The 26,851-nt window shown below is 42.1% G+C and overlaps 2 protein-coding genes and 1 non-coding gene across 3 annotated transcripts in view; 2 read left to right on the plus strand and 1 right to left on the minus strand.

Annotated features, from left to right (window-relative positions):
- The window catches only part of Ccdc191 (coiled-coil domain containing 191), a 65,473-nt gene extending 62,115 nt beyond the window's left edge, over positions 1–3,358 (minus strand). The window contains exons 1-2 of the mRNA XM_028752428.1: positions 3,218–3,358; positions 1,083–1,121 (exon numbers count right to left, since the gene is read on the minus strand). Coding sequence (XP_028608261.1) covers positions 1,083–1,121; positions 3,218–3,307 — 129 coding nt within the window. The 5' untranslated portion in view covers positions 3,308–3,358. The remainder of the gene's footprint in view (positions 1–1,082; positions 1,122–3,217) is intronic.
- A 256-nt stretch (positions 3,359–3,614) lies between these two features.
- Positions 3,615–25,513, plus strand: Qtrt2 (queuine tRNA-ribosyltransferase accessory subunit 2). The gene is made up of 11 exons (XM_028752439.1): positions 3,615–3,690; positions 3,798–3,883; positions 8,166–8,243; positions 8,353–8,573; positions 9,239–9,294; positions 11,471–11,547; positions 12,838–13,050; positions 17,417–17,616; positions 20,123–20,274; positions 21,803–21,920; positions 23,563–25,513. The coding sequence occupies exons 4-11, from the start codon at positions 8,374–8,376 to the stop codon at positions 23,792–23,794; spliced, it is 1,248 nt and encodes a 415-aa protein (XP_028608272.1). The 5' UTR covers positions 3,615–3,690; positions 3,798–3,883; positions 8,166–8,243; positions 8,353–8,373; the 3' UTR covers positions 23,795–25,513.
- LOC114608475 lies at positions 6,479–6,611 on the plus strand. The gene has a single exon (XR_003709377.1). It is a non-coding gene; the product is annotated as a small nucleolar RNA SNORA84 (small nucleolar RNA).
- Positions 25,514–26,851: the final 1,338 nt, after the last annotated feature.

Genomic DNA, 26,851 nt, shown 5'->3' on the forward strand with positions numbered 1-26,851 from the left:
CTGTCTTAGCTGTCTTGTAGACAGAGCTCCTGCAGTGGTCAGGGTGTCTTCCCTAGCCCTGTCGAGATTGATGCCTCCCACCACATACTTCTATGTTCAATTCTCATAGCGGCTTTAAGCCAGTTATTTATGCACCATTGGACTATAAACTGTAGTCCCTGTCTCATTTCAGCTCTGGTACTCAACACCCCGAGCTTGTATTTAGTAGACACTTAACAAATAATAGCAAGTGAGTAAATAGCTAAAAAACAAAACAGAACAAAAACATTATAGTTAGGCTCGGTTCTGTCTAGCTGGGTGTCGACAACACCCATCAACGTAGATAACATTTGTTCAAAATACACAGAGATAGAATATTCTTTCAGGAAAATACTACATGATTTTGAACTCTGTGCTATACAAATAAACTGATTACAATGAGTTGCTAAGTTGACACTCAGAGGTATGTCCATGAAGTGCTTTTAAGGAGCTTTCAATTTAATGGTACGTGAATTAAAAAATATACACATCTCAAGACTGCAAGACATCATAGGTCAGGAAGTCATTATAGCAGCACTTTCTGTGTGGGTTATCTAACCCAGCTCCCTCTCAATGGATGCTCAAGCTGATTCTTTATTAGTGCAACACCAAGTGAAATTTTAGCATTTACTCCAATACTCCCAGTGGTGAAAAACATGCCTCTTTGTGAAAACTTTTACTCCATTTTTGAGTTGCTCTTGACATTAAAGAATCCTGGTGATACCCATGTAGCTTTTGCCAATGGCCCCTTTGTTAACATAACTACAAAACAGTATTCTAGTGTCTAAAGAAAGCTACAACATTATCTCCCAAGGCCTCACTTTTCTTACTCTGTCGGCTTCTTCATGTGATGCCCATGCCAGATGAAAGGCATGTCTATCAACTTGTTTTCTCATAAGCTACCTCACAAAAAGCAACAGAATAATGAAAGACATTAGAAAGCCTAAAATTGAGGTGACACACAAAATCACATGGGAATAACAATAGTCATGTGTATGCACACTGGAGATCTGTCATTACACCTGACTCTCATGCTTTCTATTTCTGATTTTGAAATGCCTTACCTTAATCCAGTCCCCCATGTTATCAGGCTCAAATGAAGACTGTTGAAAATAGATACAGAATATTAATGCACAGCAACAGCTTCATCAACATCACTGTTTCAAAGCTGTCTTTTCACTAAAGCATATGGAAATGCAGCCTTAATCCTTTCCTCCAAACTTTCCATCGGCAAGTTCAGCACTGACCAGCAGTGAAAGCACATTAAACCACAGCAGAAGAAACAGGAAGCCTTGTCTGTGATTCTGTGATATCCTTATTTTTACTTTTATCTACACCTACCTTGAGATTGCAGTGTAATAGCTCTGTAGTATTGGCATCAGGCTCCCCTCACCGGCCCCGCTCCAGGGCTAAGAGTCAAGGTATAGAAGTCTGTATTTCTATATAAATGTGTAGAAATATTACTCCTCATGAAACCCATACTAACACTGGTTAGTTCTCTCTCTGTCATTTTCTGCTTAATGACTATTATAGTTCTTTCTTTCCTGTTTGTAAAAGTAGCCAGATGCCTTCCTGTCCTTCTTACACCTGAGATGTTTTCTGGCAAAACAGAAGTGGGGGTGTGGAACAAAATTACTCAACTTCCACTGTTGTACCAAGCATAAAATGAACAAAACAAATTAATTTCTATCCAGATCAGTCAGCTGTTAATCTGAGATGAGAAATCAAGACCACAAGGAGCCTCCTCTCTGTTCTCTGCCATCCAGGAGCTTACAGAACTCTAACAACCACTGAGCAAACAGGAGTATTTGCTTTGCAAAAATATTTGGGTTTTTTTTAAATGATGGGACAACAAAACAATTAACTGGCACAAGAAAGCTGCTGAAAAAGGGATAGTATCCTCCTTCACCTACCTAACACTTCACCTTCAGCTCACCTTACACACAATTAAATGCAGCTGTTCTGTCTGAATAACTGTGTCACTGCAACAAAGAGCTGATCCTATTCAAACACAGTTGAATTTCAAGGCACTCTGTGTTTTGCTTTCTTTATCCTCTGGACAAGTAATAATGAGCACTATCAGGGGGAAAAAAATCCCTCTTTTTGTAGTTCTGAGTTGTCCCAATTTTTTTTTTTTTGCCTTTCATCATCAAATCTATATTCATATGCTATTTTGGGCCCCATCTATTATGCATCGGAGCAACCTCAGTTTCCACTCTGTATTGCTCTGGCCTGTGCACTCTAGTATCTGGAGCATGGTTTTCACTAAGTAGAATGTGTCCTGTGCACACAGTTGCTATATTTAGGATAACCTACAAGAATGATTCCCTGGGACCCCCACAAAAGCCACATGTCTAGAGGATTTTTTTTTCTTTTTACAGGAAGGTGCAACCAAGGGGTGAGAGCAGCCAGTGAAACCGCTCTGCAGCTGAAAGCTGAACCCCCTCCATTGCAATACTCTCATTTACATTTAAAGCTTTGTGTGTGTGTGTGACTGTTAAAGAGGTATTCTGGAAGGCACACTTGGTGTGGCTGTGACTTTGCATGACTGTGACTTTTGTGTGTCCCAAGTTTTAAATGGCGATATCTTTTTGTTTTGTTTTTGTTATCCTCCCTCACCCCTCCCCGTCATGCCTTTAGGAGCTAATGCACAGACGAGGTAAGAGATACAGGGAGGCTCTATCTTTGAATACTGGTGGAATTTAGAAATAACCATATGGATAAAGTATTGAGATATAACCACCTGGACTTCTGGGTTTATTTTAGATACCTGGTGTAAAACTGGAAGGGAGATATAAGGGATAACGGCGGAGAATTTCATGTGATTATTTCTTTTCTTTTCTAAGACCCCTTACCTGAAGGGGAGAGGGAGAAATGTGAGGAAAGTTTCCTAAAATTGGTGACAGAGGTAAGGAAGGATTAGGGGGTAAATTCCCCTCACCCTGATGGGGACTAGTAGACCTCTCCATGTATGGAATTAATCCTTACAAGATGCAGCCCACCCAGTAGTGAGTACACAGACCCCCCATGACTCCTTAAACCATTCTTCCTAGGCTGTGTTGGCTCTGGGGTAGTCTAGGCCAGGTAAGGATGCCCCCGGGGGAAGAGTGAGGAAGCGCAGGGCAGGAAACGGCTGGCTTCGGGACTGTGTGGTGCCTAGGGCCGGCCCATGTTCCTCAAAGCTCCCGATTGGGATCACCTTGAGATTCAGCTTCCTTGATAACCGTTTCCAGCGACTCAGCTCCATCTTCTTCTTTGAGGCGGACCCTCCCTGAGGCGCCAGCAGCATTTTTGCAGGCTCAGGCCTAGACTTCGGCCACAACAGTGACAACCGAGCCTCCTCTCCCAGATTGCTTTTTTGCGGTGCTGGGAGTTGTAGTTCTGCCACCTACCAGCTAGACAGGGGTCTGACATTCAGGAACTACTACTCCCAGGAGGCGTTGCGCGTACAGCTTGCGTTCGTGCTGTTACCATGGCATCGGTGGGGCTCACTGGACTTCTTTAGCAGGGCCTTTGCCTATGTCTGGCGCTTGGTGATGACGCAGAACTTCCTGATTGGCTATGAGGCAGAGGAGGTGGTTTAGTAGGCCAAGAGTTCTGCAAGCCGGAACACGTGTTATCTCCTGCGAGGAGTTTAAGGGTCCTGAGGGTGCGGAGTTTTGTAATCTACCGGTGAGTGTTCCTTTTCCATGCAGAGGGAGGTTGAGTAGCTCCCACTTCTTTGATTGCGTTGCAGACCTGTTCCCACCTTTTCATTACTTGGTTTCTTGTTGGTCTAGGATTCTGCCAGCTCAGTCTCCCAGTGAGATTGCCGATCACATCTCAGAAAGAAAAGGACCTCTTTTCTCCTGTCCTCTGCCGGAGGGTGAGCATCTCAGCTGCAAGTTTTTCTGAATTTAGCAAGTACTTGGGGAGCTATAAGAGTAGTAAAGTCTAGAGCTCCTGGGATGGCTAATGGAACTAAGAGAAAATTGAACCTAAATAGCCAAGCCTGGGTGTTGTCAAGAACAGTCCACTGAAAGTGTATCTATTTTCAAGGCAGGGCAGGAATTCATAACTGGACCTGGCCACTTGTGGCAGTTCAGCTTACTTACTGGCAAAGTGGGGTTATACCTAAACCCTGGGAATATTGTAATGATTCAAAATCAATGTGTATAAGACTTTCTGCCAGACAATCTAAACCAAACTTTAAACCTGTGGAAATATAAGGAAAGCTGTGCCCCATAGACCTGGCCTCTACTTGAGTGTGGACCAGTAAGAACATAGTTGAGCGGGTTGTGTTACATTTCAGACCTTCCGCTGTCTCAATGGTAGTTCTTTTGGAAGAGTTAGTTTTATGGCTATTCTTTGGAAGGAGTGCCTATTTATTTCTGAATGAAAAGCAGAGTTCAGAGAAGTGCACATAATACACTGTGCGTCCATTTTTGGAGAACAAGTGTGTTTAAATGTTTGGATGAGTATGGAGGAAAGCTATCCATTTGGAGAAGATGGATTAGAAGCAGAGGAGCAAGGTGGAAAAAGAAGAATTACACTGTAGCAAAATGGGAACTATCGCAGTTAATATGGAAACATTCCAATATTTGACAAATTTCAGTTTTTTCTAAGCCACTAGCCTATATTATAGTCTCTAAAACTAGACTGCTATAATTTCAGTAACAGCTCTGCCAGTTACTACTATTGTCTGTCTTAGTCACTGTTCTGTTGCTGTGAAGAGACACCATGACCAAAGCAACTGTTACAAAACATTTAATTGAGGGCTTGCATACAGTTTTAGAGGTTTAGTCCATTATCATCATAGCAGGAAGCATGTTGTCATACAGTCAGACACTGGATCGGTAGCTGAGAACTACGTCCTCATCCTTAGGCACAAAGAGGTTTGGCATATACTTTTGAAACCTAAAAGCCTACTCCCAGTGACACGTTTCTTCCAACAAGTCCATAACTCTTATCCTTCTAATCCTTTCAAATAGTACTACTACTCCTGGTGAGTAAGCATTCAAATACATGAGCCTATGGGGACCATTCTTACTCACACCACCCCAGTGATTTTATTAGCTTTACTTTCCTAATTTATTAAATACAGGTGAATAGGGGTCTATGTTGTATTTGTTATGAGGGTTAATGTAGTTAATGTATTAAGCATGGTAAGTACCCAATAAATGTAGCTACTATGATAGTCAGGCCTTTCAGTGGATGAGATGAGTATTTGATTTGTGTGTGTGTGTGTGTGTGTGTGTGTGTGTGTGTGTGTGTCTGGGGTGGTGTCTTAGTCTGTAGTCCTGTCTGTCTTGAAACACATTTTATAATCAGGCTGGCCTCAAACTTACAGAAATTTGTCTGCGTCTCTGTCTCCCAGGTGATGGGATTAGATTATGTGCCAGCATTTTCTTTTTTCTTCTGGATCCTTCCTTCTTTCCTTCCTTCTTTTCTTTGTTTCTTAAAGATTTGCTTTTCTGTGTATGAGTATTTTTGCCTACATGTATATATGTGTACTACAATTGTGCATGGCACTCTCAAATGAGAATAGGAAACCTGATCTTCTAGAACTGACGTTACAGATGATTGTAGACTGCCATGTTGTTACTAGGGCCAGACCTGGGTCCTCCACACAAACAGCAGGTTATTTTAACCACCGAGCCAATTCCCCAGACCTGTATTTTTTATTTTTGATGTGCTTCATTGGTTTCTTTTCTTTCTTCTTACTTATTTTTTTTTAAACCTTCATTGGATAATTGGAATTTTCTTCAAATTTCTTCTGTATTTCTTTCTAACAGGTTTGGATAGTGTATATTCTGTCACCCATTCCCTTAACGGCTATTTCCAAACTCTTAACACCTGTGCCTTAGTATTGTTAGTGTATCTCTCTCTCTCTTACCAATTAGGGTAAGAATTTTAAAATATTTAAAATAATATGGCATCAGTCATTTCTGAATCAGCTTGGTGCATCGTATTGTTTGGAAGTTCTTCATAGTTTCTATATGTACATAATTGTTAGCTCTGTATGGGAAAGGTGGGGAAAATATGGATGTTTAATATTTACAAATATCTATAGTTTTCTCCCCCCTCCCCCAGTGTGATCATCTCAAGCTTGCTGCATTCGGTTATCAAACTTGGGACATCTGATTCAAGCAACATTTAAAAATTCTTTCTCTTCTGACAGATGAGGGCAGATTGGCATTAGCATGTTAGGGCAGGGAGTTGTCAGAAACACAGATTTGCTCACTGCCTGTGAGTTTTCCCTGCATCCTAAGGCTCTCCCTTAGGACCCCTAGATATTTAATCTGTAGAGGTGAAGTGAAAAGGAAAGACAAGCGGTATAAGAGACTCGCCGCAGTAAGTGGCGGGTGGGGCATGGTGATAGAGGCGGATGAAACCATTTGATTCTGTGGAGACGTCCGTCTGCATTTTGAACTTTGCTTGGGTTGGTGATTACATCACTTCCAAATTCTGCTTTTAAAACGCCCTGTGGTTGCTGGAGGCTGTTGTGTAGGTACAGCTTTCTAGTGGATACAATGGGCAAGAGAAACTCTTTGATTTATGCATGGGAGCTGTTCCTTCTCAGCAGTTGCCATAGCCCGGTCATTGGCACATTACTATTATTATTTTTTTTAAATACTCATGTGAGTCTATATTCATGTCTATATTGCATACACAAATTCATAATAAAAATTTGTATTAAAAAGTCATTGGTCTGCAGCTAGCAAGATTAGACTAGGGTGGCTGGCTTTCTAGCCTTCAGAGATCCTTTTGTGTCTGCTTCCTCAGACCTAGGATTACAAGCATGTAATTACAAGCCTAGCTTTTTTAGAAATATGGATTATGGTGATTCAGCTCAGGTCTTTATACTTGCAGGATAATCCTTTTACCTACTGAGCTATCTGTCCTACTATGTTGGGTTATGTCTTAAACAGTAATTGTCTTTCTTTGAAAGGAATGCTTTAGGATATGGGTGCTACAGTTACAGTCTATCACTTAACTATAATAAATCATCTACTACTAAAACTCAGGGGAGGGGCTGAGGGAATGACTCAGTGTGCATGTGAGTTTGGATACCCAGCACTCACTTATTGCCTGGCATGGCTGTTAGGCACCTGTTACTCACCACTAGGATGCTGAAATGGGTGGGACTAGGGAGCCAGGGGGCTTGCATGAGCACTGATATGCGCACACAACCTCGGCCTGGTCCAGTTGGCAAGAATTCCTAAGAATCCTTGATGTAGTGATGTAATATAGTATTTATAAGATGTTGATATGTCCATGGACATTTGAATTTTAAAAAGTGCATGTTTGTATGATGTCTGTGTATCTAGGTCCTGTGCCACATATGTATGGAGGTCAAAGTACAGCTTTGCAGAGTCAGTTCTTTTTCTCCTTTATGAGGGGGATCAAACTCAGGTTGACAAAGTTGGCAGCAAGCACCTTTACCAACTGAGCCATGTCACTAACCCTCCAATGACATTTTTTTTTGTTTTGTTTTGTTTTGTTTTGTTGTTTTGTTGTTTTGTTTTGTTTTGTTTTCGAGACAGGGTTTCTCTGTGTAGCCCTTGCTGTCCTGGAAACTCACTCGGTAGACCAGGCTGGCCTCGAACTCAAGAAATCTGCCTGCCTCTGCCTCCCAAGTGCTGGCAATGACATTTTATAAATGATCAGCCATGCTGGTTTATCAGACTCTGTGGGGTATTATAAAAGCTCATAATTTTTCATGTTGAATACTAATTATTTAATAACATCCTACAATTAATGTTTTCTGGTTTTGATTTTTCTTAGCCCTCTTGGCGTATCTATAGAAGTTAGAAAGAATATATTTTTCCTTTAAAACTTTGTCTTTCCCGTTATGAAATCACTCCTAGGTCATTTATCTGCTCCTGCAGTTTCTCTTCTGTGTGGGAGTAAACTAGGATATATATAATCCCACATTGCAGGTAAACTATTATTCTATGCTGTGTAGTCTTTGATGTATATGCTTTATGCTGTTTTGGAATCGCTTTTATTGAATTTTTATGTGGAGGGGAAATTATTGCTTAATAGTCTCTCAAGTTGGAGAAATGTTAATAATGTGTGCCCTAAGTGGTATGACCTTCCCAGTGCATGTTTTCAGGGCTGAGTAACCTCGAATGCCATCTTTCACAATTAACCTTCTATTTCAGGCCTTGAATTTGCTTTGTTTTCGTCATCTTCCATGTGTGTGCACACATCCTGATACCCAAGAAAGCTGTGAGCCAGAGGTAATAGATATGTAGCTGTTCACTTTTGCGTACATTGCTTTCTTTGCAAAGTACTTAGCCTTTAGATGTCATGAGTCAACTTGTAAATTTAATGTTACTTTCTTCTCAGAACCCAGAAGAATCCCTAGTGATGAAGCTGAATCTCATCAAAGTCGTTAACGGCTGTCGTCTAGGAACAATTCAAAACCTGGGCAAAGCAGGCGACTGCACGGTGGACATTCCAGGCTGTCTTCTGTACACCAGGGCTGGCTCTGCCCCACACCTGACACATCAAACACTGCAGAATATCCATGGAGTCCCAGCCATGGCCCAGCTCACACTGTCATCCCTGTGAGTGCCGAACCTAATCATTCAGATATCCAGCCTTAGCTGCAGCGCACAGGGAGGTTTCTTTTTTCTCATGTGCATATGTAGATTAAAAAATGAAATCAGAAAAAAGTATTAAATATTCTACAACCTTTGGTCCTAACCTGGAACCAAAGGCAAGACTTGTATGTTAGCAGTGCTTTGCGTTTCCTTCCAAATTTTAGGCCCTTCCTGTTACTCCCCACACATAAGAACATGTGGAGTTTAGAGGTCCCTCAGCCCTCTGTACGCATAGGAACTGGTACAAGTTTATGAAATGAGATAGACTCAAAGTGTTTCAAGTACAGACTAACATATTTAGTTGAAGATTTTGCTGTATGACCAAGTAACTGAGATATTGTGTTGATAGTGATTTTAAAGGGGCAAGAAAGGGGAAGGAAGCCAGTGTTCAGAGCAGGTGAGTTTTGTCAGTTTTCTTCTCATGCACCACTGGCAGATTATATACCTTCATTTTCACTAATGAACCCAGACCTGCCGGTCGAACATCTCAGTGACATGCTTTGCTGTTGAAGATGGCATTTTCTGTCATGTGGCTTATTTAGGTGAGGAGGAGAGGGCTTCAGATGCTGTACAGAGACGCTAAAGAACGATGCCTTGCTGTGCCATGCAGTTTCCTATTTTTCTTACAGAGCAGAACATCATGAAGTCTTGGCAGAGTATAAGAAAGGAGTTGGAAGCTTTATAGGTAAAGATTATTTAAATTACATGCATGTGTGATTTGTGATGTGTTAATCTGGATTGTTATTCTCTCATATATTTATTTCTCCTCTTTCACCACCACTCCTCCCTCTCCTCCTCTCCCTCCTCCTCTTATTTCTCTTCCTCCTTTTCTTTGGGACATCTAAGAAAGAAGCACTGGGGAAGTGAAGGTTTATTGGGAAACATGATCCTGGCTGCTTTGCACGTCAAAGTTACATAATATATCATGACAAACCACAGGGTCTATAACCTTCTCTGGATGCGTGTGACTATGGTAAACAGGTGTGGGGCCACCGCTGCACACTAAGTAAGACCAGAGACCAGAGCAGAGGCCATAGGCTGTACACACTCCACAGCTGTCTCCTCATGCAGGAGCCTCATTCATAAAGAAGAGGATGAAGAGCTCATATGTGTTCCAGCAGGAGGACTCCGTGTGCAGATGCTACATGCCCATTTAGTGAGAGGAAAACCTCAGTGGTAGCAGCTACAGAACCAGGTCTTCCATAGACCACTTTCTCTCAGTTTCCTCCCCAACCCCTAGCACGTGGGCCTCGTTAAGTCAATTACTCCTGAATCCACAGTCATCCCTGCATGATGCCTTACTGGTTCAGAAGAGGAGAGTATGGAATCTCAGTACCTTAAGTTGAGAACAGTTCTAATCCCCAGCTTTAAAATCTACAAGCTATTCATTAAGTGCCCATGGCTAGCATGTGCTTTCCAGAATAATTGTAACAACTGAAACTTAGCAAATAAGGTAGAAGAACATGGCAAAGGATTTAACATTTTTAACATTTAACAGTTTTAATTTGTTTTGTGGTTTGTTTGTTTTTTAAGTGGAATCCTATAGGAAATGTAGGGTATGATATGAAATTTATATATGAATTACTGATCAGTTTTTAAATATCTATCTTATGTGTCTGAATGTTTTGTCTGCATGTGTATGTGTGTACCATGTGCATTCCCAGTGCCCGTAGAAGTCAGAAGCGGGTGTGTGGCTACTGCTACTGTGTGCTGACCCTGAGGAAAAGGGCCAAATGATACCGCTTCTTAATCGCTGCTAAGTTTTCAGTTCCTGCTAACCAGCGTAGGTGGGCCCAGTAGAGCAGTGGTTCCCAACCGTCCTAATGCTGCAATCCTTTCTCCTTTAGTCCCTCATGTTGTAGTGACCACTACCCATGAAGTTACTTCGTTTTTATTTTATAACTGTAATTTTGTTACTGTTACAAATCATAATGTAAATATCTGACATGCAGGATATCTAATAAGTAACCCATGTGAAAGAGTCATTTGACCCTCAAAGGGGTCACCACCCACAGCTTGAGAACCGCTGCTTTAATGTTTCTGGTGTGTTATTAATCACAGCTTCCTCTTTAGCTCCAGCTGACCAGAACCACAGATTCTCAACTCAAAATATTATAACAATGGCCCTGATAGTGTCTTCTGGGGACTCTGAAACGTCACAAACCAGGACTCCACTGTCTGCTTGTGTCACACCATTATCTTCTACAGTCTCACAGCAGCTGAATAAAGTTTCTAGCTCAGAGTTCCAAAATTTCCACAATGCTCCTCAAAGCAACATGGTCAGGTCTGTCATAGCAATATCCTCTGAACCTGTTACCAGTTTCTGTCTTACGGGTTCTATTGCTTTAATAAAGATGGTTACCAAAGCAGCTTGGGGCGGAAGGGTTTATTTAAAGGCTTATTATGTATGCTGACAAAAACTGAAGCAGAGGCCCACAGGAACACTCTTTATTGGGTTTCTCCCTGTGACCTGCTCATCCTGTTTTTGTGTAGAACCCAGGACCATACATCTGCCCAGGAGTGGCACTGCCACGGTGAGCTGGGCCCTCCAACATCAGGCATTAATCAAGAAAATGCTCCACAGACTAGTCTTTAGGCAAGTTTCATGGAAGCAATTTCTCAATTGAATTTCCTCTTCTCAGATATGTCTAGGTTTGTGTCATGTCAACACAGGATGAATCTTTACATTTAATTCTTTTAGGTTGGAAGGTCTCAAATCATTTTGTTCCTTTTCACAGGCCTTCTATAAATCCCAGAGCAGGAACCAGCTGTTAGCTGAGATCAGAGTTGCTTATCTACAAGCACATGCTGGGAAGCTTTTCCCTATAGCACTTTGAACAGTTCTTTCTGTGTCTATACAGGCATGCCAGAATCGCTCTTCTATTGTTCCCTGCACGATCCTGTCAGCCCCAGCCCAGCTGGTTATGTAACAAATAAGGTGTGTTCTCAGGAGAGCCCTCAAGACTGCAGTCTTGCCCTGGGTAGTCAAGTTATGGTGACCCTCAAATGCATCCCCGAGACTGGATTGATTCCTTGATGCCCTCTATTTATGTTGATGATTTTGACAGAATGTGGTGATTCATAAGATTTAGGAGGGCTGCTTGAAGATGTGTTAAGTTCGGAAACAGATCCTCAGCATTTTAATATTGTTGGAAAAATGTAGACGGTGGAGGAAGGTCAAGTACCTACCTGTCAGATGGGAACATCTGAGATGAGAGTACGCATAGCCTTTGGATACAGGCGCTTGCATGCAGCCTTAACACTCTGGGAAACGCAAGAGAGCTTCTCAGGAGTTACCATAGATGTGTCGAGATGTAGTGGAAGCTCAGTCAGTATTACTGCTGCTAGATCAGAATTCAGAAAGGCTAGATCTCTAGCCAGAGGTTGTAGGGAGTAAAGAGTGCTATTAGTAGCTTTGTAAGTTTCACTGAGTGGCACCTCTGTTGGTACTACCCCTTAGCATGGCAAGGCCAGGGTTCAGTGTACACCATTGCCTTACAAGAACAGTCACTCCCTGCACACAGTGGCTATTAATTTTACTTAAGAATACAATTTAAATTGTTTGTTTGTTTCTGAAACAGGCTTTCTCTGTTGCCCTGGCTGTCCTGGAACTCACTCTGTAGAGCAGTCTGGCCACAAACTCACAGAGATTCTCCTGCCTCTGCCTCCTCCTCAGTGCTGGGATTAAAGGTGAGTGCCACCACCACTCAGCATAAATACTGTTTTCTTTTTGGTTTTTCGAGACAGGGTTTCTCTGTGTAGCCCTGGCTGTCCTGGAACTCACTCTGTAGACCAGGCTAGCCTCGAACTCTCAAACTCAGAAATCCACCTGCCTCTGCCTCCGCCTCCCAAGTGCTGGGATTAAAGGCGTGCGCCACCACCGCCTGGCATAAATACTGTTTTCAATTGTGCTTCTCACTTAGGATTTTTATTTTTAATTATAATTTTTAAAAATTGTTTTACTATTCGTATAAATACAAATCACTGTAAGAAGTTAGCGGAGGGAACAATGAACTCTATCTAGGAAATCTGAGTTGAACACATTAGAGCAGGTAACATTGAACCTCAGGACCTTCAGTTCATTTGGACTATAGTGAATCCTACACCACATATAGGGTTTTGGATTGACACATCTCTCCAGTTGTTAGGAATTTCTGTGCACCCTTGTGTTATGTACTTTTTATTTCATGTTACTCTTGTTAACTCCTCATCTCTTGCTCTACGGCAGTCTGTGTCTGTGTGGGGTTTTGGAGGTCGAGTGGAAATGACTGTTTCCAAGTTCATGGCAATTCAGGAGGCCCTGCAGCCAGATTGGTTCCAGTGCCTCTCGGATGGAGGGGCATCTTGTGCAGAAGCAACTTCCATAAAAAGGGCCAGGAAGTCTGTGGACCGGTCACTTCTGTTCTTGGACAGCTGTTTGCGACTACAGGAAGAGTCTGAGGTGAGGCTGCCGGATTGCTGTGGAATGCTCACCTCCCGTCTGCAGCAGGATGGATGCACCGTGGCTGTTCCCCACCTACTTCTCTAGTCCTTGCGCCTCTGCTTTACATGATCCTGTTTCCTTTGCTGAACCCCAGGAAGTTGGCTTCTCTGGGATTCCATCTTAGGCTCTTTCATCCCCAAGCTACCTTCCCTTAGTTATCTTTACTTTTATTTTAAGATTTGTCCTTTTATTTTATGTATGAGAGTACACCATCATTGTCCCCAGACCCACTAGAAGAGGGCATCAGATCCTATTACTAATGGTTGTAAGCCACTATGTGGGTGCTGGGAATTGAACATAGGACCTCTGGAAGAGCAGTCGGTGCTCTTAACTGCTGAGCCATCTCTCCAGCACCGCCTTCCCTTAGTTTTAATTATTTGGTGAATAATTTTAGAAATGTATGTAGTGTCAACTTCCTTTTCTTACCTTGAGAGTTAGAACTGCCTACGTACTGAGCTAAGCTAAGTTGTGGCTGTAGAATGTCTCCTCAAGTCTACTCCTCCCCAGTACTTTACCTCAGCTTACAACATTCACCAGATCCCATAGCCCAGGAACATAAGCATTTTAAGACTTGCTGACCATGCGCCTTTCTATCCAACTGTATATTCCTCCCTGACTCCATCCCTTTAAATATACCTTGAGTTTGCCTCTTCCCGCTTCCTCTTGTACCCAGTCTCTCGTGTCGGTGGTTGCCTTCAAGCTGTTTTAGCTTCCCCCGTTCTCAGCTCTGCTTTCCAAGAGATCACTGTAAAGCATGGATGTGAGCCCACTGCGTGCCTTCCTGGAGAATTCAGTGATTGTTCACTTCAGCTTTCACAGTCTACTATACCTGGCATGCTCATCATGGACTGCCTTTTGCCATGATGGGCAGTCGGGCCTTTCTGAATGATTTTGCAGCTCTCTAAAGCATTTATTTGTTTCACTTTGGGCCACCTAAAGCCAAGTACTTTTTCCTGGATTTTTGTTTGTTTGTTCGTTTTTGTTTTTAAATTTCCAGGCATATTTTCTCTCTTGCTTCTGTTAGTATCCTTTTACTTACTATCAGTTTGTGAAACTGTCCCTGATAGTTCCGGGAAGTCCCAGTCATCCTGGGCTACTCTTTTAATTTATATGTGCTATCCTATGGCCCTGGCCATACGCTGTGCGCTGACTCCTTATGCATTTGCTTTTAAGCTGTGGTGTCCATAAGCTCCGGTTTTTGGTGCTGTTTTGTATCTTTATTAAATAGCCGAGTGTCCAACATAGCAAGCCAGGAGTGGAGGGTTATGAAGTGATGAGGAGGGAGTTGTTAGGTAAGGCCCTGGTGAAGGATGCGTTCCTTAGTAGAGAGCAGAGGAGGCAAGGAAGCTAAGGTAGTGATCAGTCAGACTTGGTGGCTCATTCCTGTAGTGCTAGCACTCAGGCACATGGGATACTGAGGCAGAAGGATCATGAATTCGAGGCCAGCTAGGCTATCTAGAGACACCTTGTCTGGAAAAAGACTAATGGTGATCAGTGGGACAAAATATGAACATTAGCAATAAAATATAATTTGGCTAGTAAGCTCAATTAGGGGAAACTTCACTACTCTTCTGAACAGAACTCTTTTTGCAGAGGAGTCCAGCATGATGATTTTGCTATGGATCTAGGTGGTAGGTATTGGGTTATTAACCAGGTTTTGTCATATTTGTTAAGGAAAACCGGAGAAAGGGATGTGACAAAGATGATTAGAAAGTCCAAGTGAGGTGAGTCTTGACTACAGGCTCAATAGTCCTCATCTACGTTCTAGCAGTCGGCCTCTTCATTTGTTACTGTGTGTGTTAGTCAAATGTTGGGCCCTTTCTGTATCTCTACTGCCTTGATATTACCAGTAGTGCCTCCTTTCTTAAGGATAGTCCTGGGAGGGGCGGACCTACTTCAGGCTGTGATTGATAGTCCTGGGAGGGGCAGGCCTATGCAGTTGTCTGCTTTGTGCTTCTGGGATACTTCTTCCTCTTTAGTTACTGAATCTTCATCTTTTGTGTTCTTCTTTGTTTTGTTTTTCTTTGGTTTTTTTTTTGGGGGGGGGCGGGGCACAAGGTTTCTCTGTAGCCTTGGCTGTCCTTGAACTTGCTCTGAATACTAGGCTGGTCTCAAACTTAAGAGATCTGCCTGCGTCCTGACTGCTGGGATTAAAGGCTTGATCACCACTGCTCAGCTGTAGATCTTGTTTTTAATACTGTTCAGTACTAAAGCTCTCCAACATTCTGGGCACTTTTTTCCCCACAGATAATCCCTAGGTTGAGGATAGTAAGTGGTGTCTTCCGGGGTGTTGGAACCATGCCAGTGCTACAGGAAGAGAGTGGTGTATTGGCCATGTATGCTGTGGACTCGAGAGAGGGGGAGTGATGGCATCCTGCTCAGCATCTACTGAAGTAGTGTGGGCACTCTGACTTGTATCACACATACCTATAACTTGCTGTTTGTGTAGTGGCTAAAAGTCGCCATTTGTACATCCCAGTGATGAGTACTCCAAACAGAATAATCATCACATCCTCACTGTTGTAGAGTTACTTCCTGTCTTTGCTTTTGGCACCAACAGTAGTGTTGATCCCACTCCTGTCCTGTTGTCAAATGTTGCCTTTCCTCTTCATCACACTAGGATTGCCTTAGTCCAGGTCCTGCCATCCTTACCAAGATTAGGAAAGCTGTCTGTACCCTCTCCTGAACCGTAATCATCCCTAAATTACTCTACACTAAACAAGACAAATAATCTGCTTGTCCTTGTGCTTACCTTAAGGAGCCCCCTTACAGTACCCCAGATTCCTTCCCCATAGAGCCATGTGTGATTTGTGTGTCTCCTGCAGGGCTCATCTTTACAGTCGCCTATGTATGTTTAGTTCATAGGCAGGCGTATCTGCAGTACAGTAGTGTAATCATCATGTGTTCAGCATCATTGCTTGTATTAGTAGTTCTCCTTTGGTCTTTTTAAAACAGCTGCTTAGGAAGTTGTACTGTTCTTACTTCAGTCTCTCAATTAGGTTTTTCATTATTCTATATATCTTTGTAAACGTACCTTGATACATATGAATCAGTATATTTATAAGAGAGCTTGTTAGTTAAATTTTATGACTCAAAGATAAAGTGTTGGCATTTTGATAAACACTGCCTACTTGCCCCCATTGTAGTTTCTCTGTTGCTGTGACAAAACATCACTAAGGCACAAAAGAAAACATCTTACAAAAGAAAGTCTCTAATTGGCCTTACTGTTTCAGAGTTCGTGGTGGTAGGAACAGCTAAGAATGCATATCTTGATTGCAAACAGGAGGCAGTAAGAACACACTGGGGATGGCATGGGCTTTCGAAACTTTAAACCCACTCTCAGTGACAACACTTCCTCCAACAAGGCTACACTTCCCAGGCCTTCCCAAACAGCCACTAAGTGTGAACCAAGTATTCAAATGCCTGAGAGTTATGGGGGACAGCTCATTCAAATGACCACCGCCTGCTAAAAGCTGAAGTAATGTTTGCTCTGGTTGTCTGGGTATAGTAATGCTATTTCCCCACACTTCTGACTCACTGTCGTCTCTGTTAAGTGGTTTGCTACTGAGGTGAGGCTCTCATTGCTCCCTGCCTGTACTTCATACCTAGTGATGCAGTGGCTCTGTGCATTCAGAGCACCCACATTTATTTTTCTGAGTTTCATTTTTTTAGGTTCTATATATTTCTTGGTGGGGGAGGAAACTTTTTGTTTTTCAAGAAGTTTCTGGAGCTTTTTCTATTGTATTAGCTGTTCCTCCAAAGAGTAAGTTCTTTGCCTATGTTATGGTATGTTGCATGCCATAACCTTGAGAAGGTCTGAAGTCTTCTGTTGATGCAGGCCAGCCATTTCCCATGAGCCTTTGCCTTGCCTAGGAAGGCCCTCCTTATATACACACAATAAAAAGTTAAAAATACAGTTGTCTCTAATGTTTGTATGACTAATTTTTATGTTTAGATACTTTGGTTCTTTGAAGATGGGAGCAGGAATCTTTATTGCTTTTCAAAATGTATAGTCCAGTTGTCATAGTTCAACTACCTCTTAAGTTCCTAACGTTGCCTGTGGTGGAGAGATGTGGAGGCCTAATGAGTCCTCTAAACTAAAGCTCTTCTTTTGTATCTTCTCAGAGAGAAGATTCTCACATTTTTACAATGTGTTCTTTGGAACTTTAACAGTTCTTTGGGTGTACCATTCCCCATAGACATTTTTTCTGTAGCACCTTCAGTGAGCTCTTTCTGTCCGTTGGACTTCCATGTAAAGCTCATGCAAACAGAAAGTCTCAGGTTCTTGCAATGGTTAAAAACATTCAATTCTTTCTTCTCTCAGGTCCTTCAGAAAAGTATGATCATTGGAGTGATTGAAGGTGGAGATGTGATGGAAGAGAGGTTGAGGTCGGCACGAGAGACAGCCAAACGACCCGTCGGGGGCTTCCTGCTGGATGGCTTTCAAGGGAATCCAGCAGTCACAGAAACCAGACTGCACTTGCTGTCATCAGTCACTGCAGAGCTGCCAGAGGACAAACCAAGGCCAGTGCTGAGTTGGGATGCAGCCAGGCTTGTGGGAGGTGGACAGAGGTGCTGGTGACAGTGTGATGCAGGGTCTCCTCAGGGTGTCCTTTTTGTGACTTGATTATGTCCTCCTGTCTTAATTCTTGGCCAGCTCGGAAATTTCCATCGAGGCTGCTACCCTGATTTCAGAATGTAGAGGGGGATAACTGGCACAGATTAGTTTATTTGATCCTCATCACTAGGGCAAATGTTACCCTCTGTTCTCTCATCCTTGAGCCAAATACTGCTTTTTACTCATGGTAACATGGTGCCTGGAGACAAAAGTAAAGTCATGTTGCATTCTAGTGTAAATCAAGGCATGTAGGTGTCTGAGGTGCCTAGTGGGATGATGATATGCTCTGTCAATAAGAACCTTCAACAAGTCCGCTTTTGTGACAATGAGTGGTGTTGCTTTGTTTTGTTTGTTCATTTAATTGGTGTGACTAGTGGGGTTGGTTCTTTTGTGTACATATATCTTAAGAGTACTGCAACGGTAACAAGAGATGACCCCTTCAACACTAGTACCTAAATGTATTTCTGCTTCAGTGGAGTCTTGTATATTTCAAGCTGGCCTCCAAGTTGCTATGGATCCTCCAGCCTCTGCCTCTTGAGAGCTGAGATTACAGGTGTGTGCCATTGCTCCTGGTCTGTGCAGTGCTGGGAATGGAGCCCACAGCTCTGTGCGTCCTAGGCCAGCCAGGCACAGAAAGAGCTACTGTGTGATCTCACCCTTGTGGAACCTGAAATCCATCTCCTTGAAGGCTGGGAAGAGTGGGAGCAAGGGGGTGGGCCAGATGTTGGTCAAAGAATGATAATTGTAGTCAGAAGGAAGGGTATGCTCAGTGGGCTTCTTGTGCAGTCTAATGACAGGCTTGTGAGGATGATGTTGTATTGAAAACTGAACAGAATGGGAATTAAGTGTTGCCACCAGAAAAATGGTGATTGTGTGAGATAGCCCATTTGTTATTTGGTTACATTTACCCCTTCATAGTGTACACAAACTCCAAAAGACATTGTTTATGAAAAATAAATATAATTGTATATGTCAAAAAAAAAGATTTTCAGTCTTTTATCCTTAATATGAATATTCTTGCCTTTTTACCTGTGATATGAGAAACTTGGCTCTGAGATGCTACTTTGTTCTCAAGGGCTATTAGACAGGACAGACGTGAAATCTTACTACTTTTTGAAAGTCAGATATAATTACATGCAGTGAAGTACAGGTGTCTTAGTGATAGCTTAGAGAATCACCCTTGTGCACACTGGGTGTGAAGATCCCCTAGAAACAGGGTCTTGCAGCCATCCTATCAGCCTTACATGCACACACACACACACACACACACACACACACACACGCACACACGCACCCCTGTGTGTACGTGTGTGTGTGTGTGTGTGTGTGTGTGTGTGTGTAACCCTTTGCTGTGCCCACTCACTGTGCTACAGATGAACGACTCAGCATGAGCTTTTCTGTCATTTTCTGGACTTTCTTGTGCTAAGTGTTCACAGATGTCTCTTTCTGAATTTGAAAGCCGGGATTGTTTTTCTCTAAGTGTGTAGAGATGCCAGCTTCAGTTGGAGTGGAGTTCTAAAACCTCACAGGAATTGAAGGAGGCTGTAGTCAGGAAAGCTGGCATACACTTAAGGGTTCTGCTTGTTTAATATTACATAAGTCCTCTTTTAAAAAAATTCCTTTAAAGAATAAAAAAGTATGAAAGCTTTTCTTCTCTAATTCATGAAAAGGTCTATGGGTAGAAAAGCAAACATTGAAATAAATAGTTGCTGCCAGGCAGTCCTGATGATGTCCCTCTCCATGTCTTGTTTTCATGGCAAAACCTTCTGGAAAGTTATTAATGCTCCCAGATGCCTTAGCCCTTGCCTTGGCGGACACCATTTCATTTCCTAGTGCAGACTTCTCATTAACAAAGAAAACATGAAGAAAGCCAGCTAGAGTCTTGGATCCTGGAGTCAGTGCTGAAATTCTGAGAGCGAGATGAACTATTAAATGAGTCTGCACAGTACAGTAAAGGGGGCATAGCTGATGGTGAAATGAGCCAATTGTGTTCTTCTAAAACCGTCTGTGCAGCGTTTAGATGGCTGGAAAGTGGAGTCTGTGACCATGGAGGTGGATCAAAGGTGGGGATGGAACATACTAGAAGTGATACCGTTTGCTTTTTACCTGCCCCTCAGGACGAGTTTGTGGAGATCTTGATCATTGCTCCTGTTTTGAAGTGAGACAGTGAGAATCAGGATGTAAAGGGACTGTCCAAAGCAACACAGCCGCTCAGTAACCAGCCTGGGTGGCAAGCTTATGTCCCTTTCTTTCCAGCCCTGAGCCCTGCCTCACGTCCAGGCTCACGCCTCTCCCCTGAGCTTGCTTGTTGTTCTTTGTGAGGTTGTTTTTAATGTCCCGTTGACTTGGAAGCATCCTCTGCTTTCATCTGGCCACTGCCTCATGTCGCTGTTCCCATTGTTGTCTTTACAGGCTCATCTGCGGTGTCAGCCGGCCAGACGAAGTGCTCGAGTGTATTGAAAGAGGAGTGGACTTATTTGAGAGTTTTTTCCCATATCAAGTGACTGAGCGGGGCTGCGCCCTGACTTTTACCTTTGATTGCCAGCTGAATCCTGAAGAGACATGTGGGTCTTCTGAAGTTTACCTTTTGTTTCTCCTATTTCCTATGAATTTTTTCCCAAGTCACAAGACAGAAGTGTGAACACACAGCACCAGCCTTTCATGAAGGTCAATGTTGAGTTCTTTGTGACCCCTTGGATCTTGGCACTAGAGCAAGACTGTATGTGTGGGTCATCAATATTAGGATGTGATTTTTATGGTGAACAAAAGCAAGACCTCCTCTATTCACAGCCTGACAAAAAGAAAATTCAGAGTGAATTGTGATGAAAATCTAAGGAAAGGAAATCTTTGAACATTTTAGTAAAGTCAGTTTGTTTTTATTCACAAAAGAGTTCTTGTCTCCCTTCTGCAAGCCCCATGCAATTAACTCACAGGGAGACTCACCATCGGGCCTTGTGTTGCCTTCTACTTTCTTGGGTTGTTTTTTTCATACTGAGATATAAAAGCTACTTTCTTCTGCTAATATTGCTTTGAAGCACTGCCATTTTCTTCTAATGTTTAGTTGTTTCAAAGTCGGGACAAGCAGTGTCAGATTCTGACACACAAATGGTAGAGGAAAGGGACCCAGGACACAGACCACGGGCCAGTTCCCTTGAAGCATGGCTCAGGGATGTGTACAGGGTTTCTCTGTGTAGCCCTGGCTGTCCTGGAACTCACTCTGTAGACCAGGTTGGCCTTGAACTCAGAAATCCGCCTGCCTCTGCCTCCCAAGTTTTGGGATTAAAGGCGTGCGCCACCACTGCCCGGCCACTCTTCCGTTTTCTTCTCTCACTTTCTTCACAACTCTTTAATCATGCCTGTGTCTGTGTGTACTATGAAATCTGTGGAATGTTACCTAGTGAAGATTTCAGGGGAAATTGTCAGCTCTTCCCCTAAGTGACAAGGATTTTCCAAAATGCCAGACTTGATTATGTTTCATCTCAGCATACAGTTCGTGTACTCTGTACTCAGCGCTGTGTCACTTACTAAAGTTACCCTTCCAGAACCATCTGCCTATCTGAAGTCTACACTGATTGCTATCATTTCTTTTTTGAAGACCTCTATTTTGCTGGTCTTCCTCATGCAGTTAAGGGAATATTCCTCCATTAAGCTAGGAGCTTAAGGACAAAGTGTGGGTTCCTTGGACAGAGTCTCCACAGAAGACATAAATTAGTGTTCTGCATTAATCTACTTGGAATATGGGCTGTCATGAAGCCCAGTTTATATACGTGTCCATTGTGATAAGTCATAGGGATAATTCCCTTGGGTTTTTTTTTTTTTTAATCGTTCTTTTATGGCAAGATTATACGTCATGTGCTTGGATCTGTGATTAGCTTGGACTTGGCTAGATTTCATCAGTTGTCTTGGTGGTGTACATAATAGTCTTGGCCATCCAGGAATGCACTGCTATTTCTCTTAGGTGATTTCTTTAGGATAATTCTAAGAGTGGACTTAGGGGGTTAAAAGGTTGTGAAATTATAACTAGAATAAAATTTTTCTAGTGTTCCTCCTTATCTGATTTTAATTCAAGACTTTTTATTGGTTTTTCTTCAGTATTGCAACAAAATGGAATCCAAGAAGAAATAAAATGCTTGGATCAAATAAAGAAAATTAAAGCAACTGGGTGCAACCAAGAGATGATGTCATTTGAAATTAATCTGAAGGAGAAAAAGTAAGACTTTTTTTTGAAGTTTAGATTTGGTTTCTGACTTTTTAATTTCAGTCTGTCTTAAGTTTATGTAACTGTTCCCTTTTCAGTTTATGACTTCGTAAAATATTTATAGTTGGACATTACTTAGGCCTTCTCAAATATGGTTCCAGAAAACCTTTTCTTCCTCTGCAGATGCCTTTGGGTACTTGGTCTTGTCAGAACACTAAGCTAGATTAGATAACTATTGCTTTAGGAAAGCTGTCAGAAAGCGGCCACTCTGTTGCTGGACATTTTTATTCTTATTACTTTTAATAGGGACAGAACAAAATAAGGATTGCAAAGTCAAAGATGGTGGAGCGTGTATGAAGAGCTTAAGTCCCCTTGACTATATACAAGTTATAAATCAGTTATCAATGAAGGATGAACTGAGGGGCCCGGGCCAGTCCACCTTCAGTCCCCAGCACTTAGGCAGAGGCAGGGAGATCTGTGAGACTGAGATCAGCCTGATCTATAGAGCAAGTTCCTATACAGCTGGAGCTATATAGGAAATCTTGTCTCAAAAACGAAACGCTAAGAAGGATGACGTGAGTTGCCTTGTAACTTTGCATTTGACCAAAAGTGGTAGCCATCGGCCTCAGAGCATGGTTTCTCTGTGTGTACAATACTCACTGGTATGTTTGGTTTATACAAGGAGATATTTGAGGGCTTCTGACTTATTCACGGCCGTCTGATAATAGTATAGACCTGAGAACTTATGAAAGAATGTAAAACTCATACTTACTGTTTACAGCCTATTATTCCTTGATTGTGCCTCTGAAGTGGTAATATCTACATCATTTAATATTTTTTTTGAAAGTTGACAAGACTACTCTTTCAAGCAAATATTAGGGTAATATAAATGTTTACTACTAAGCTAGCTTTTGAATTGTAGCTCTAATTGGAAATTATAGTATGCTTATTCTTATTGCTAGATTGAACTTTGGGGACAAATCCTTGTACTGTATTTGACTCTGTGACCTCAAAAAAGTCACACATACCTTAGTAGGTGATTAAAAGTAACACAAAAATAAGATTAGTGTTAGATTAATAGCCATCAGGGTTAATCCTTGTAGCTCATTTAATAACCTTACAATAAAGTTAGGTAGGCTTTTAATATCTTCTAGTAAGAAATGAGAAACAAGCACAGGTGGTTGTTTACAGGCATGCCCAGTTGTGTTATAGAGCCCAGACTCCATACCCCAGGCAACGCTTCCCACAAGAGCCTTCCCTCTGAGTATATAGTAGTAGTCTACATCCAGAGAACATGTAGAGATTGGCTAGGACCTTGCGTGTGTGAGAGCTTTGTAACGCTCTCTACATCATGGAGGTTGTGCCATGGCTGCTAAGGCTAGTACTCATGAGTGGGAGAGAAACATCGTTTGCCAGAAGAGCATTTCCTAGTATCATGTGCTTTTGCACTGGCTCTGGTAATGCTGAGGGTGGATGAGTGACCACTGTGAATTTCTTAGCCTCCAGACTTGTGAGGTTGTGTCTGTTACAGCACCCCTTGAGCCTTGCCCAGCAAGACTGTTATTACCGTTAGTAACCTCTCCAGTAGAATAGGTAGCCTGGGTTCTAGATTTCGTATAGTCTTCACTTCCTGATTCTCTCTGACTTCTCTCAGGTACCAGGAAGACTTTCACCCGCTTGTAAGAGGGTGCTCCTGTTACTGCTGTAAGAACCACACTCGTGCATACATCCACCATCTGCTGGTGACCAATGAGCTGCTGGCTGGTGTCCTCCTTATGATGCACAACTTTGAGCACTACTTCAGATTTTTCTGCTCCATCCGAGAAGCACTAAAGAATGACACACTAGCACAGCTGAAAGAACTCATCTGCAGACAAATGTCTTGAGAACTGGAAAGTATAAGCCTGTCTCATCTCCAGAAACAGTGAAGTGGCAGAGATCTGAGCTTTCGGCAGTTATGGTGGGACCAATGGCACACACTGCCCACAGGGGTATGGAAGAAGGCCTTCTGCAGATGTCATGGACCAGATTGATCAGAACTGTGACTTTAAATTTTTAGGTTAAAAATCTAGGTTTATCCTACTAGTGGCTAGATTCCTTGAGTTGAAGACAAAAGTACTAGTTCTGAAAGAAGTCTCTTGAAAGAAGTCTCCTTGAAAGGCTTTGAGGTTCTAGAAACCCGTGAGATGTTGAAGCCTGAGTAGAGATGACTGTCATAGCTGGAGGCACAGCTGTTCCCTGGAAAACAAATCTAGCCAGTTCCACAGGGGGTTGTTTGTTTCTCCTCATGCTCTCAGGGGCTTTGGGGCACACTTTTGTCCTCGGGGCTACCACAGCAGGACAGTCACTCAGAAGGTTTCTCCTGCCTTAACCATGTTCATCTCTCCGAGGACTATGGGGTGCCAATCATGCTTTTGTGATCTGTTGACTTCATTTGGCTACAAGTCTCTTTGTGACTTGTCTTCTGAAGCCACCATACTTGCCTGTTAGGAACCAAATATTGCCTGGCTGCTTTGTCTGGTTGTGCAGATCCAGCATGACATGCTCCAGGCTCATAAACTGTCTGTGTAGTGACCAGCTCTGTCATTTGGGGAGATTCCTTTGCTATGTGTTTATGTGGCCAGAATCCTGGCCTGAAAGCACAGCAGATCAGTTTCTGTTCCACTCTGCTGTAAGCTTAGGCAAATCCTGACTTTCTGAGTAAACGGGGAAGGCATAGCAGGTAGAAGCAAAATGTTCAGAGTCTCCGTCCTCACTTACTAATCACTGTTGGCCCGACCCTTTCTCAAAACTAACTAACACTCTCTCTCTCTCTCTCTCTCTCTCTCTCTCTCTCTCTCTCTCTCTCTCTCTCTCTCTCCCCCCCTCTTTCTGTTTTTTTTTTTTTTTTTTTTTTTTTTTTTTTTATGCAGCTATAAGTGTGTCCTGTGGATTTTGAAGTGGTTGGTGATTTGGCATTCTGCAGACCCTAAGGCTGGCTGTCCCTCCTTGGTTCTCTGTAATTCTGTATTTTTGTTGATGGCATGACAGGGCTTTTTGTTGTATGTATCTTTTCTATATTTATCAATTTTTCTAAGGATTATACAAAACATATATATATATGTAGTTTTTATAAAAATAATACAATTTAAAAGATTCATCTTTGTATATATAAGAAATGCATTTCTTACATTTTATTGGTTTTCAATTTATAGTGGACATTACTGAACATTGTATGTAGTAATTATGTAGTTACTTTATTTTTATGTGTTGGAAATCCAATGTTGTTTTTCCTTTTTGTGGTATCACTTCTTGACGAATGCAAGGGATTCATAGAATGCAGACACAGAGACAGGGTTTCTGTTCTCAATAATCTACATTGAATGTATTTTGTACTTGTTTATATGTTTTATTCTTGGTCAAGACCAAACCCATTATTGAAGGATTATTAGTAAATATCTAAGAATCCATGTAAATTTATGAGTTTTATTTATGTCCAAAACACTGAAAATTCTATTAAACATTGTTCAGTTCCCTGGGTCTTTTTCTTATTAGTACATTTGAAAAAATTCTTTCCTTTTATGTTGTAAATGTATGAAGGGCAACAGCCAATAAACATTTTTAATTAAAAAAAAAACCACTGTATACTGTTTTTTTGTAAATGGTAGTATATCTACTAAAGTATTAAATTTCCATGACACAGGGACTGTCCTAAAGATTGCTCAGGGGGAAAAGACTTGTGTCAGATTTTTATCATTTGTGTTTATTAAATAAAGAATTTTAAGGAATTTGAAGGAATGTTGTTACCCAATATTCGTTACCTGCTTCTCTATATAGGTAGTGGATAAAAAGCTATGCTAGTGCATAAAAGGCAAGTTCACACTCTCTGGAGTACTTTTTGGGTTCTTTTCTTCTTTAGTCTGGGTTTCTCTATGTAGCCCTGGCTGCCCTAGAACTCACTGTAGAGCAGGCTGTTCTCAAACTCTGCCTGTCTCTGCCTCCCAAGAGCTGGGACTAAAAGCATGGGGCCCTGCTGCACGGAGTTCTCTCCTTCCACGGGGTAGGTTCTAGGGATCAAGCTCAGGTTGTCAGGTTTGGCAAGTGCCTTTACTTGCTGAGTCACTGCAGTGCCCCCCTTTGGAGCATTGTGCCAGACAACTTAGCCCATGCTTCCATAGCTCATTGATCTTTGAGGACCCATTATCCCAGTGAACTGAGGCTTAGGAAAAAAATCACTTCAGCCTGACTGAAGGTCTACCAAAAATGACTGCACTTCTCAGCTTCCAGGTTAAATTCTAGCTCCCCATAGGTAAAGCACAACTGTTCCACTGCACCAAATTCTTACGAGTAGGCAGGTGTCGTGGCGCCTGCCTGTAATTCCAGCACTCGAGATGGGAATGGAAAGATTATGAGTTCAGGACCACCCTGACTCAAAACTCCCTCCTCATCCTCCTTCCATGTTGCTTTGAGTTGCTTCTGAGTTGAAGATACTGAGAGAGTCAGGACTGAATTGATTGGACTATCCCAGTGGGCAGAGTTGGCCTGACAGACGTACCCAGAGTACCATGCTAGTACCTATACATGTTCAAAATGAACTGTCAGTATCCCCCAGCTAGCTATACCCTGAAGATGAAAAGTTTGAGTTTCTGATTATCTCAAATGAATGTCAAAGGAGACTGAGGTTCTTATATATTTTGGAGATAGAGATACTTTATTTTTCTCTGGAGCAAAGAGAAAACATTTTTTAAAAAAGCCATTACTATAATTAAATATATATATAATTAAAGCCATTTAATAAAAAGTTCAAACCAAGATCATCAAAGGGTCTAGACTAGAATGGGACAAGACTGTCTTATCGGAAATTATTTTCCTTTGTAGGCAGCGTGAGGCTAACTGAGAAATGGAGTTAAATCATTATCCTGTGCCTCCCTGATTAGGCTCTCCTTGGTTTGATTAGTCCTGCT

The sequence above is a fragment of the Grammomys surdaster genome, unplaced genomic scaffold, assembly GCF_004785775.1.
Source record: "Grammomys surdaster isolate TR1022 unplaced genomic scaffold, NIH_TR_1.0 125901, whole genome shotgun sequence".
Lineage (NCBI taxonomy): Eukaryota > Metazoa > Chordata > Mammalia > Rodentia > Muridae > Grammomys > Grammomys surdaster.

Excerpts from the sequence above, each read along its gene's own strand:
- Qtrt2 (XM_028752439.1), top strand. The coding sequence starts at position 8,374 with ATGAAGCTGAATCTCATCAAAGTCGTTAACGGCTGTCGTCTAGGAACA. Across the intron at positions 11,548-12,837 it reads CTGGTTATGTAACAAATAAG|TCTGTGTCTGTGTGGGGTTT; the intron begins GTGTGTTCTCAG and ends GCTCTACGGCAG. Across the intron at positions 17,617-20,122 it reads CTGCCAGAGGACAAACCAAG|GCTCATCTGCGGTGTCAGCC; the intron begins GCCAGTGCTGAG and ends TTGTCTTTACAG.